Source organism: Pseudophryne corroboree, chromosome 9 (genome assembly GCF_028390025.1).
Source record: "Pseudophryne corroboree isolate aPseCor3 chromosome 9, aPseCor3.hap2, whole genome shotgun sequence".
NCBI classification, from domain to species: Eukaryota; Metazoa; Chordata; class Amphibia; order Anura; family Myobatrachidae; genus Pseudophryne; species Pseudophryne corroboree.
Window position 1 is genome coordinate 471123570 of NC_086452.1, and position 14500 is coordinate 471138069.

The window sequence follows — 14500 nt, forward strand, 5'->3', positions numbered from 1 at the left end:
GTTCTCTATCCCCATGCCTCCCCCATGTGTTCTCTATCCCCATGTCTCCCCCCATGTGTTCTCTATCCCCATGTCTCCCACCATATATTCTCTATACCCATGCCTCCCGCCATGTGTTCTTTATCCCCATGTCTCCCCCATGTGTTCTCTATCCCCATGCCTCCCCCATGTGTTCTTTATCCCCATGTCTCCCCCGTGTGTTCTCTATCCCCATGTCTCCCCCGTGTGTTCTCTATCCCCATGCCTCCCCCGTGTGTTCTCTATCTCCATGCCCCTCCTGTGTGTTCTCTATCCCCATGCCTCCTCCCATGTGTTCTCTGTCCCCATGCCTCCCCCGTGTGTTCTCTATCCCCATGCCTCCCCCGTGTGTTCTCTATCCCCATGCCTCCCCCGTGTGTTCTCTATACTCCATGCCTCCCCTGTGTGTTCTCTATCCCCATGTCTCCCACCATGTGTTCTCTATCCCCATGTCTCCCACCATGTGTTCTCTATCCCCATGTCTCCCCCATGTGTTCTCTATACCCATGTCTCCCACCATGTGTTCTCTATCCCCATGTCTCCCCCGTGTGTTCTCTATCCCCATGTCTCCCCCGTGTGTTCTCTATACCCATGTCTCCCCCATGTGTTCTCTATCCCCATGTCTCCCACCATGTGTTCTCTATCCCCATGTCTCCCCCGTGTGTTCTCTATCCCCATGTCTCCCCCGTGTGGTCTCTATCCCCATGTCTCCCCCGTGTGTTCTCTATCCCCATGCCTCCCCCGTGTGTTCTCTATACTCCATGCCTCCCCTGTGTGTTCTCTATCCCCATGTCTCCCACCATGTGTTCTCTATCCCCATGTCTCCCCCATGTGTTCTCTATACCCATGCCTCCCCCGTGTGTTCTCTATACCCATGCCTCCCCTGTGTGTTCTCTATCCCCATGTCTCCCACCATGTGTTCTCTATCCCCATGTCTCCCCCGTGTGTTCTCTATCCCCATGTCTCCCCCGTGTGTTCTCTATACCCATGTCTCCCCCGTGTGTTCTCTATACCCATGCCTCCCCCATGTGTTCTCTATCCCCATGTCTCCCACCATATATTCTCTATACCCATGCCTCCCCCATGTGTTCTTTATCCCCATGTCTCCCCCATGTGTTCTCTATACCCATGCCTCCCCCATGTGTTCTCTATCCCCATGTCTCCCACCATATATTCTCTATACCCATGTCTCCCCCATGTGTTCTCTATCCCCATGTCTCCCCCGTGTGTTCTCTATCCCCATGCCTCCCCCGTGTGTTCTCTATCTCCATGCCCCTCCTGTGTGTTCTCTATCCCCATGCCTCCTCCCATGTGTTCTCTGTCCCCATGCCTCCCCCATGTGTTCTCTATCCCCATGCCTCCTCCGTGTGTTCTCTATACTCCATGCCCCCCCATGTGTTCTCTATCCCAATGTGTTCTCTATCCCCATGCCTCCCCCGTGTGTTCTCTATCCCCATGCCTCCCCCATGTGTTCTCTATCCCCATGTCTCCCCCGTGTGTTCTCTATACCCATGTCTCCCCCATGTGTTCTCTATCCCCATGTCTCCCACCATGTGTTCTCTATCCCCATGTCTCCCCCGTGTGTTCTCTATCCCCATGTCTCCCCCGTGTGGTCTCTATCCCCATGTCTCCCCCGTGTGTTCTCTATCCCCATGCCTCCCCCGTGTGTTCTCTATACTCCATGCCTCCCCTGTGTGTTCTCTATCCCCATGTCTCCCACCATGTGTTCTCTATCCCCATGTCTCCCCCATGTGTTCTCTATACCCATGCCTCCCCCGTGTGTTCTCTATACCCATGCCTCCCCTGTGTGTTCTCTATCCCCATGTCTCCCACCATGTGTTCTCTATCCCCATGTCTCCCCCGTGTGTTCTCTATCCCCATGCCTCCCCCGTGTGTTCTCTATCTCCATGCCCCTCCTGTGTGTTCTCTATCCCCATGCCTCCTCCCATGTGTTCTCTGTCCCCATGCCTCCCCCATGTGTTCTCTATCCCCATGCCTCCTCCGTGTGTTCTCTATACTCCATGCCCCCCCATGTGTTCTCTATCCCAATGTGTTCTCTATCCCCATGCCTCCCCCGTGTGTTCTCTATCCCCATGCCTCCCCCGTGTGTTCTCTATCCCCATGTCTCCCCCGTGTGGTCTCTATCCCCATGTCTCCCCCGTGTGTTCTCTATCCCCATGCCTCCCCCGTGTGTTCTCTATACTCCATGCCTCCCCTGTGTGTTCTCTATCCCCATGTCTCCCACCATGTGTTCTCTATCCCCATGTCTCCCCCATGTGTTCTCTATACCCATGCCTCCCCCGTGTGTTCTCTATACCCATGCCTCCCCTGTGTGTTCTCTATCCCCATGTCTCCCACCATGTGTTCTCTATCCCCATGTCTCCCCCGTGTGTTCTCTATCCCCATGTCTCCCCCGTGTGTTCTCTATACCCATGTCTCCCCCGTGTGTTCTCTATACCCATGCCTCCCCCATGTGTTCTCTATCCCCATGTCTCCCACCATATATTCTCTATACCCATGCCTCCCCCATGTGTTCTTTATCCCCATGTCTCCCCCATGTGTTCTCTATACCCATGCCTCCCCCATGTGTTCTCTATCCCCATGTCTCCCACCATATATTCTCTATACCCATGCCTCCCCCATGTGTTCTTTATCCCCATGTCTCCCCCATGTGTTCTCTATCCCCATGTCTCCCCCATGTGTTCTCTATCCCCATGTCTCCCCCGTGTGTTCTCTATCCCCATGCCTCCCCCGTGTGTTCTCTATCTCCATGCCCCTCCTGTGTGTTCTCTATCCCCATGCCTCCTCCCATGTGTTCTCTGTCCCCATGCCTCCCCCATGTGTTCTCTATCCCCATGCCTCCTCCGTGTGTTCTCTATACTCCATGCCCCCCCATGTGTTCTCTATCCCAATGTGTTCTCTATCCCCATGCCTCCCCCGTGTGTTCTCTATCCCCATGCCCCCCCCGTGTGTTCTCTATCCCCATGCCTCCCCCATGTGTTCTCCCACCATGTGTTCTCTATCCCCATGTGTTCTCTATCCCCATGCCTCCCACCATGTGTTCTCTATTCCCATGTCTCCCCCGTGTGTTCTCTATCCTCATGCCTCCCCCATGTGTTCTCTATCCCCATGACTCCCACCATGTGTTCTCTATCCCCATGACTCCCACCATGTGTTCTCTATCCCCATGCCTCCCTCCATGTGTTCTCTATCCCCATGCCTCCCACCATGTGTTCTCTGTCCCCATGCCTCCCACCATGTGTTCTCTATTCCCATGCCTCCCCCGTGTGTTCTCTATCCTCATGCCTCCCCCATGTGTTCTCTATCCCCATGACTCCCACCATGTGTTCTCTATCCCCATGCCTCCCCCATGTGTTCTCTATCCTCATGCCTCCCCATGTGTTCTCTATCCTCATGCCTCCCCCATGTGTTCTCTATCCCCATGACTCCCACCATGTGTTCTCTATCCCCATGACTCCCCCATGTGTTCTCTATCCTCATGTCTCCCCCATGTGTTCTCTATCCTCATGACTCCCCCATGTGTGTTCTCTATTACATGCCCCACCTGTGTTCTCTATCCCCATGCCTCCAATCATGTGTTCTCTATCCCCATGCCTCCCCGTGTGTTCTCTATCCTCATGACTCCCCCATGTGTTCTCTATCCTCATGTGTGTTCTCTATTCCATGCCCCACCTGTGTTCTCTATCCCCATGTCTCCCCCATGTGTTCTCTATCCCCATGTCTCCCACCATATATTCTCTATACCCATGCCTCCCCATGTGTTCTTTATCCCCTTGCCTCCCCCATGTGTTCTCTATCCCCATGTTCCCCCCATGTGTTCTCTATCCCCATGTCTCCCACCATATATTCTCTATACCCATGCCTCCCCCATGTGTTCTCTATCCCCATGTCTCCCCCGTGTGTTCTCTATCCCCATGTCTCCCCCGTGTGTTCTCTATCCCCATGCCTCCCCCGTGTGTTCTCTATCCCCATGCCTCCCCCGTGTGTTCTCTATCCCCATGCCTCCCCCGTGTGTCTATACTCCATGCCCCCCCAATGTGTTCTCTATCCCCATGCCTCCCCCATGCCTCATGTGTTCTCTATCCCCATGCCTCCCTCCATGTGTTCTCTATCCCCATGTGTTCTCTATCCCCATGCCTCCCTCCATGTGTTCTCTATCCCCATGCCTCCCACCATGTGTTCTCTATTCCCATGCCTCTCACCATGTGTTCTCTATTCCCATGCCTCCCACCATGTGTTCTCTATCCCCATGCCTCCCACCATGTGTTCTCTATTCCCATGCCTCTCACCATGTGTTCTCTATTCCCATGCCTCCCCCGTGTGTTCTCTATCCTCATGCCTCCCCCATGTGTTCTCTATCCCCATGCCTCCCCCATGTGTTCTCTATCCCCATGCCTCCCCCATGTGTTCTCTATACCCATGCCTCCCCCGTGTGTTCTCTATCCCCATGCCTCTCCCGTGTGTTCTCTATCCCCATGCCTCCCCCGTGTGTTCTCTATCCCCATGCCTCCCCCGTGTGTTCTCTATACTCCATGCCCCCCCATGTGTTCTCTATCCCAATGTGTTCTCTATCCCCATGCCTCCCCCATGCCTCATGTGTTCTCTATCCCCATGCCTCCCACCATGTGTTCTCTATCCCCATGTGTTCTCTATCCCCATGCCTCCCTCCATGTGTTCTCTATCCCCATGCCTCCCTCCATGTGTTCTCTATCCCCATGCCTCCCACCATGTGTTCTCTATTCCCATGCCTCTCACCATGTGTTCTCTATTCCCATGCCTCCCCCGTGTGTTCTCTATCCCATGCCTCCCCCGTGTGTTCTCTATCCCCATGCCTCCCCCATGTGTTCTCTATCCCCATGCTCCCCCATGTGTTCTCTATCCCCATGCCTCCCCCATGTGTTCTCTATCCCCATGCCTCCCTCCATGTGTTCTCTATCCTCATGACTCCCCCATGTGTTCTCTATTCCATGCCCCACCTGTGTTCTCTATCCCCATGCATCCCCCATGTGTTCTCTATCCCCATGCCTCCCCCATGTGTTCTCTATCCCCATGCCTCCCACCATGTGTTCTCTATCCCCATGCCTCCCCCATGTGTTCTCTATTCCCATGTCTCTCCCATGTGTTCTCTATTCTATGCCCCACCTGTGTTCTCTATCCCCATGCATCCCCCATGTGTTCTCTATCCCCATGACTCCCACCTGTGTTCTCTATCCCCATGCCTCCCCCCGTGTGTTCTCTATATCCATGTCCCATCTGTGTGTTCTCTATCCCCCATGACCCTATACACAGCCTGTGTTCTCTTTCCCCATGTTCCCCCCTTCCCTTGGTTTTTTCACCATCGCCCTGTGGCTTTCAGGACTGGGAGACTGAGAATTGTCTTCTTCTTTCAGAAAGACACGGTGGTCGCTGAAGCCACCAGGGCCTCGGTGCAGGTGGAGGAAGCGAAGGCCACGGAGAAGGCTCGCAGGGCTCAGGAAATTGCTGAAGATGCTCAGAAGGACCTGGATGAGGCGCTTCCGGCTCTGGATGCTGCGCTCGCCAGTCTGAAATCGCTGAACAAGAACGATGTCACAGAGGTAGGTGACCCTAGGGTGGGAGTATAGACACATGGCGACACAGGGCATGAATTACGGCTGTGGCCAGTGTGGGTCAGTCAGCCCTATTGTGTTGTACAACGCTACACATTAGTTACCCCCGCAATACAGATGCCTGCTGTATAAGAAATTCAGGCTGAGAGACGCGACCGTAGGGTTAGATCACATGGGTGCTGGGAAAGAGCGTGACAGGCCAGTGCTCTGAGCAAATCTGTGGACAGCTGACGGTTGTGAGATTGAAACGTAATGCGTTACGTCCTTCTGTGATGTCCATCCTGTAGGTGAGGGCAATGCAGCGCCCCCCAGAGGGAGTGAAACTGGTGATAGAAGCCGTCTGCATAATGAAAGGAATTAAACCAAAGAAAGTGGCTGGAGACAAACCTGGGAGCAGAATAGATGACTACTGGGAGCCAGGGAAGGGGCTTCTGCAAGACCCCGGCAAGTTCCTGGATGGGCTTTTCAAGTTTGACAAGGTAAGAATCCCTATTGTGGGGTGTGTGTGCTGCAGACGATAATAATCCTATGACCCGCTGACCTCTGCCTCTTCCTGCTGTCAGGACAATATTCCAGATACCGTTATAAAAGCCATCCAGCCGTACATAGACAACGAGGAGTTCCAGCCAGCGGCGATCGCCCGGGTATCAAAGGCCTGTACCTCCATCTGTCAGTGGGTGCGAGCTATGCACAAATACCACTTTGTGGCACGAGGAGTGGAACCCAAGCGAGTAAGTACTGGAACCCCCAACTCCAATGGGGGAGAGGGCCGAGAGTAATATACACATGAGAATGCAGCTATCCCTGTACTAGGAGCCAGTTACTGGGGGGAGAGGAATATACACATGAGAATGCGGCTATCCCTGTACTAGGGACCAGTTACTGGGGGGAGAGGAATATACACATGAGAATGCGGCTATCCCTGTACTAGGGACCAGTTACTGGGGGAGAGGAATATACACATGAGAATGCAGCTATCCCTGTACTAGGGACCAGTTACTGGGGGGAGGAATATACACATGAGAATGCAGCTATCCCTGTACTAGGAGCCAGTTACTGGGGGGAGAGGAATATACACATGAGAATGCAGCTATCCCTGTACTAGGAGCCAGTTACTGGGGGGAGAGGAATATACACATGAGAATGCAGCTTTCCCTGTACTAGGAGCCAGTTACTGGGGGGAGAGGAATATACACATGAGAATGCAGCTATCCCTGTACTAGGAGCCAGTTACTGGGGGGAGAGGAATATACACATGAGAATGCGGCTATCCCTGTACTAGGAGCCAGTTACTGGGGGGAGAGGAATATACACATGAGAATGCAGCTATCCCTGTACTAGGAGCCAGTTACTGGGGGGAGAGGAATATACACATGAGAATGCGGCTATCCCTGTACTAGGAGCCAGTTACTGGGGGGAGAGGAATATACACATGAGAATGCAGCTATCCCTGTACTAGGGGCCAGTTACTGGGGGGAGAGGAATATACACATGAGAATGCAGCTATCCCTGTACTAGGAGCCAGTTACTGGGGGGAGAGGAATATACACATGAGAATGTGGCTATCCCTGTACTAGGAGCCAGTTACTGGGGGGAGAGGAATATACACATGAGAATGCAGCTATCCCTGTACTAGGAGCCAGTTACTGGGGGGAGAGGAATATACACATGAGAATGCAGCTATCCCTGTACTAGGAGCCAGTTACTGGGGGGAGAGGAATATACACATGAGAATGCAGCTATCCCTGTACTAGGGACCAGTTACTGGGGGGAGAGGAATATACACATGAGAATGCGGCTATCCCTGTACTAGGAGCCAGTTACTGGGAGGAGAGGAATATACACATGAGAATGTGGCTATCCCTGTACTAGGAGCCAGTTACTGGGGGGAGAGGAATATACACATGAGAATGCAGCTATCCCTGTACTAGGAGCCAGTTACTGGGGGGAAAGGAATATACACATGAGAATGTGGCTATCCCTGTACTAGGAGCCAGTTACTGGGAGGAGAGGAATATACACATGAGAATGCGGCTATCCCTGTACTAGGAGCCAGTTACTGGGGGGAGAGGAATATACACATGAGAATGCGGCTATCCCTGTACTAGGAGCCAGTTACTGGGAGGAGAGGAATATACACATGAGAATGCAGCTATCCCTGTACTAGGGGCCAGTTACTGGGAGGAGAGGAATATACACATGAGAATGCAGCTATCCCTGTACTAGGAGCCAGTTACTGGGAGGAGAGGAATATACACATGAGAATGCGGCTATCCCTGTACTAGGAGCCAGTTACTGGGGGGGGGGGGGGGAGAGGAATATACACATGAGAATGCGGCTATCCCTGTACTAGGAGCCAGTTACTGGGAGGAGAGGAATATACACATGAGAATGCGGCTATCCCTGTACTAGGAGCCAGTTACTGGGAGGAGAGGAATATACACATGAGAATGCGGCTATCCCTGTACTAGGAGCCATTTACTGGGGGGAGAGGAATATACACATGAGAATGCGGCTATCCCTGTACTAGGAGCCAGTTACTGGGGGGAGAGGAATATACACATGAGAATGCAGCTATCCCTGTACTAGGAGCCAGTTACTGGGGGGGGGGGGGGGGGAGAGGAATATACACATGAGAATGCGGCTATCCCTGTACTAGGAGCCAGTTACTGGGAGGAGAGGAATATACACATGAGAATGCGGCTATCCCTGTACTAGGGACCAGTTACTGGGGGGAGAGGAATATACACATGAGAATGCAGCTATCCCTGTACTAGGAGCCAGTTACTGGGAGGAGAGGAATATACACATGAGAATGCGGCTATCCCTGTACTAGGAGCCAGTTACTGGGGGGAGAGGAATATACACATGAGAATGCGGCTATCCCTGTACTAGGAGCCAGTTACTGGGGGGAGAGGAATATACACATGAGAATGCAGCTATCCCTGTACTAGGGACCAGTTACTGGGGGGAGAGGAATATACACATGAGAATGCAGCTATCCCTGTACTAGGAGCCAGTTACTGGGAGGAGAGGAATATACACATGAGAATGCGGCTATCCCTGTACTAGGAGCCAGTTACTGGGGGGAGAGGAATATACACATGAGAATGCGGCTATCCCTGTACTAGGAGCCAGTTACTGGGGGGAGAGGAATATACACATGAGAATGCAGCTATCCCTGTACTAGGAGCCAGTTACTGGGAGGAGAGGAATATACACATGAGAATGCGGCTATCCCTGTACTAGGAGCCAGTTACTGGGGGGAGAGGAATATACACATGAGAATGCGGCTATCCCTGTACTAGGAGCCAGTTACTGGGGGGAGAGGAATATACACATGAGAATGCAGCTATCCCTGTACTAGGAGCCAGTTACTGGGGGGAGAGGAATATACACATGAGAATGCAGCTATCCCTGTACTAGGAGCCAGTTACTGGGGGGAAAGGAATATACACATGAGAATGCGGCTATCCCTGTACTAGGAGCCAGTTACTTGGGGGAGAGGAATATACACATGAGAATGCAGCTATCCCTGTACTAGGAGCCAGTTACTGGGGGGAAAGGAATATACACATGAGAATGCGGCTATCCCTGTACTAGGAGCCAGTTACTTGGGGGAGAGGAATATACACATGAGAATGCAGCTATCCCTGTACTAGGAGCCAGTTACTGGGGGGAAAGGAATATACACATGAGAATGCGGCTATCCCTGTACTAGGAGCCAGTTACTTGGGGGAGAGGAATATACACATGAGAATGCAGCTATCCCTGTACTAGGAGCCAGTTACTGGGGGGAAAGGAATATACACATGAGAATGCGGCTATCCCTGTACTAGGAGCCAGTTACTTGGGGGAGAGGAATATACACATGAGAATGCAGCTATCCCTGTACTAGGAGCCAGTTACTTGGGGGAGAGGAATATACACATGAGAATGCGGCTATCCCTGTACTAGGAGCCAGTTACTGGGGGGAGAGGAATATACACATGAGAATGCAGCTATCCCTGTACTAGGAGCCAGTTACTGGGGGAGAGGAATATACACATGAGAATGCAGCTATCCCTGTACTAGGAGCCAGTTACTGGGGGGAGAGGAATATACACATGAGAATGCGGCTATCCCTGTACTAGGAGCCAGTTACTGGGGGGAGAGGAATATACACATGAGAATGCAGCTATCCCTGTACTAGGGACCAGTTACTGGGGGGAGAGGAATATACACATGAGAATGCAGCTATCCCTGTGCTAGGAGCCAGTTACTGGGGGGAGAGGAATATACACATGAGAATGCGGCTATGCCTGTACTAGGAGCCAGTTACTGGGGGGAGAGGAATATACACATGAGAATGCAGCTATCCCTGTACTAGGAGCCAGTTACTGGGGGGAGAGGAATATACACATGAGAATGCGGCTATCCCTGTACTAGGAGCCAGTGACTGGGGGGAGAGGAATATACACATGAGAATGCGGCTATCCCTGTACTAGGGGCCAGTTACTGGGGGGAGAGGAATATACACATGAGAATGCAGCTATCCCTGTACTAGTAGCCAGTTACTGGGGGGAGAGGAATATACACATGAGAATGCGGCTATCCCTGTACTAGGAGCCAGTTACTGGGGGGAGAGGAATATACACATGAGAATGCAGCTATCCCTGTACTAGGGACCAGTTACTGGGGGGAGAGGAATATACACATGAGAATGCGGCTATCCCTGTACTAGGGACCAGTTACTGGGGGGAGAGGATTATACACATGAGAATGCAGCTATCCCTGTGCTAGGAGCCAGTTACTGGGGGGAGAGGAATATACACATGAGAATGCGGCTATCCCTGTACTAGGAGCCAGTTACTGGGGGGAGAGGAATATACACATGAGAATGCGGCTATCCCTGTACTAGGAGCCAGTGACTGGGGGGAGAGGAATATACACATGAGAATGCGGCTATCCCTATACTAGGAGCCAGTGACTGGGGGGAGAGGAATATACACATGAGAATGCGGCTATCCCTGTACTAGGAGCCAGTTACTGGGAGGAGAGTAATATACACATGAGAATGCAGCTATCCCTGTACTAGGAGCCAGTTACTGGGGGGAGAGGAATATACACATGAGAATGCGGCTATCCCTGTACTAGGAGCCAGTTACTGGGGGGAGAGGAATATACACATGAGAATGCAGCTATCCCTGTACTAGGAGCCAGTTACTGGGGGGAGAGGAATATACACATGAGAATGCGGCTATCCCTGTACTAGGAGCCAGTTACTGGGAGGAGAGGAATATACACATGAGAATTTGGCTATTCCTGTACTAGGAGCCAGTTACTGGGGGGAGAAGAATATACACATGAGAATGCAGCTATCCCTGTACTAGGAGCCAGTTACGGGGGGGGGGGAGGAATATACACATGAGAATGCAGCTATCCCTGTACTAGGAGCCAGTTACTGGGGGGAGAGGAATATACACATGAGAATGCGGCTATCCCTGTACTAGGAGCCAGTTACTGGGGGGAGAGGAATATACACATGAGAATGCAGCTATCCCTGTACTAGGAGCCAGTTACTGGGGGGAGAGGAATATACACATGAAAATGCAGCTTTCCCTGTACTAGGAGCCAGTTACTGGGGGGAGAGGAATATACACATGAGAATGCGGCTATTCCTGTACTAGGAGCCAGTTACTGGGAGGAGAGGAATATACACATGAAAATACGGATATCCCTGTACTAGAAGCCAGTTACTGGGGGGGGGGGGGAGAGGAATATACACATGAGAATGCGGCTATCCCTGTACTAGGAGCCAGTTACTGGGGGGAGAGGAATATACACATGAGAATGCGGCTATCCCTGTACTAGGAGCCAGTTACTGTGGGGAGAGGAATATACACATGAGAATGCGGCTATCCCTGTACTAGGAGCCAGTTACTGGGAGGAGAGGAATATACACATGAGAATGCAGCTATCCCTGTACTAGGAGCCAGTTACTGGGGGGAGAGGAATATACACATGAGAATGCGGCTATCCCTGTACTAGGAGCCAGTTACTGTGGGGAGAGGAATATACACATGAGAATGCGGCTATCCCTGTACTAGGAGCCAGTTACTGGGAGGAGAGGAATATACACATGAGAATGCGGCTATCCCTGTACTAGGAGCCAGTTACTGGGGGGAGAGGAATATACACATGAGAATGCGGCTATCCCTGTACTAGGAGCCAGTTACTGGGGGGAGAGGAATATACACATGAGAATGCAGCTATCCCTGTACTAGGAGCCAGTTACTGGGGGGAGAGGAATATACACATGAGAATGCGGCTATCCCTGTACTAGGAGCCAGTTACTGGGGGGAGAGGAATATACACATGAGAATGCAGCTATCCCTGTACTAGGAGCCAGTTACTGGGGGGAGAGGAATATACACATGAAAATGCAGCTTTCCCTGTACTAGGAGCCAGTTACTGGGGGGAGAGGAATATACACATGAGAATGCGGCTATTCCTGTACTAGGAGCCAGTTACTGGGAGGAGAGGAATATACACATGAAAATACGGATATCCCTGTACTAGAAGCCAGTTACTGGGGGGGGGGAGAGGAATATACACATGAGAATGCAGCTATCCCTGTACTAGGAGCCAGTTACTGGGGGGAGAGGAATATACACATGAGAATGCGGCTATCCCTGTACTAGGAGCCAGTTACTGGGGGGAGAGGAATATACACATGAGAATGCGGCTATCCCTGTACTAGGAGCCAGTTACTGTGGGGAGAGGAATATACACATGAGAATGCGGCTATCCCTGTACTAGGAGCCAGTTACTGGGAGGAGAGGAATATACACATGAGAATGCAGCTATCCCTGTACTAGGAGCCAGTTACTGGGGGGAGAGGAATATACACATGAGAATGCGGCTATCCCTGTACTAGGAGCCAGTTACTGTGGGGAGAGGAATATACACATGAGAATGCGGCTATCCCTGTACTAGGAGCCAGTTACTGGGAGGAGAGGAATATACACATGAGAATGCGGCTATCCCTGTACTAGGAGCCAGTTACTGGGAGGAGAGGAATATACACATGAGAATGAAGCTATCCCTGTACTAGGAGCCAGTTACTGGGGGGAGAGGAATATACACATGAGAATGCAGCTATCCCTGTACTAGGAGCCAGTTACTGGGGGGGAGAGGAATATACACATGAGAATGCGGCTATCCTAGTACTAGGAGCCAGTTACTGGGGGGAGAGGAATATACACATGAAAATGCGGCTATCCCTGTACTAGGAGCCAGTTACTAGGGGGAGAGGAATATACACATGAGAATGCGGCTATCCCTGTACTAGGAGCCAGTTACTGGGGGGAGAGGAATATACACATGAGAATGCGGCTATCCCTGTACTAGAAGCCAGTTACTGGGGGGGAGAGGAATATACACATGAGAATGCAGCTATCCCTGTACTAGGAGCCAGTTACTGGGGGGAGAGGAATATACACATGAGAATGCGGCTATCCCTGTACTAGGAGCCAGTTACTGGGGGGGGGGGGGGGGGGGGGAAGAAATATACACATGAGAATGCAGCTATCCCTGTACTAGGAGCCAGTTACTGGGGGAAGAGAAATATACACATGAGAATGCAGCTATCCCTGTACTAGGAGCCAGTTACTGGGGGGAGAGGAATATATACATGAGAATGCGGCTATCCCTGTACTAGGGACCAGTTACTGGGGGGAGAGGAATATACACATGAGAATGCAGCTATCCCTGTACTAGGAGCCAGTTACTGGGGGGAGAGGAATATACACATGAGAATGCAGCTATCCCTGTACTAGGAGCCAGTTACTGGGGGGAGAGGAATACACACATGAGAATGCAGCTATCCCTGTACTAGGGACCAGTTACTGTGGGGAGAGGAATATACACATGAAAATGCAGCTATCCCTGTACTAGGGACCAGTTACTGGGAGGAGAGGAATATACACATGAGAATGCGACTATCCCTGTACTAGGGGCCAGTTACTGGGGGGAGAGGAATATACACATGAGAATGCAGCTATCCCTGTACTAGGGACCAGTTACTGGGAGGAGAGGAATATACACGAGAATGCGGCTATCCCTGTACTAGGAGCCAGTTACTGGGGGGAGAGGAATATACACATGAGAATGCAGCTATCCCTGTACTAGGAGCCAGTTACTGGGAGGAGAGGAATATACACATGAGAATGCGGCTATCCCTGTACTAGGAGCCAGTTACTGGGGGGAGAGGAATATACACATGAGAATGCGGCTATCCCTGTACTAGGAGCCAGTTACTGGGGGGAGAGGAATATACACATGAGAATGCAGCTATCCCTGTACTAGGAGCCAGTTACTGGGGGGAGAGGAATATACACATGAGAATGCGGCTATCCCTGTACTAGGAGCCAGTTACTGGGGGGAGAGGAATATACACATGAGAATGCAGCTATCCGTGTACTAGGGACCAGTTACTGGGGGGAGAGGAATATACACATGAGAATGCAGCTATCCCTGTACTAGGGACCAGTTACTGGGAGGAGAGGAATATACACATGAGAATGCAGCTATCCCTGTACTAGGAGCCAGTTACTGGGAGGAGAGGAATATACACATGAGAATGCGGCTATCCCTGTACTAGGAGCCAGTTACTGGGGGGAGAGGAATATACACATGAGAATGCAGCTATCCCTGTACTAGGAGACAGTTACTGGGGCGAGAGGAATATACAAATGAGAATGCAGCTATCCCTGTACTAGGAGCCAGTTACTGGGGGGAGAGGAATATACACATGAGAATGCAGCTATCCCTGTACTAGGAGCCAGTTACTGGGAGGAGAGGAATATACACATGAGAATGCGGCTATCCCT

The 14500-nt window shown here is 51.6% G+C and overlaps 1 protein-coding gene across 3 annotated transcripts in view; it reads left to right on the plus strand.

The window, feature by feature from the left end:
- DNAH1 (dynein axonemal heavy chain 1) overlaps positions 1-14500 on the plus strand; it is a 240603-nt gene that overhangs the window by 200318 nt on the left and 25785 nt on the right. For all 3 annotated transcript variants that reach the window (XM_063941354.1, XM_063941356.1, XM_063941355.1), the window contains 3 exons: positions 5430-5615; positions 5915-6106; positions 6191-6358. In XM_063941354.1, the coding sequence (XP_063797424.1) occupies positions 5430-5615; positions 5915-6106; positions 6191-6358 (546 nt within the window). The remainder of the gene's footprint in view (positions 1-5429; positions 5616-5914; positions 6107-6190; positions 6359-14500) is intronic.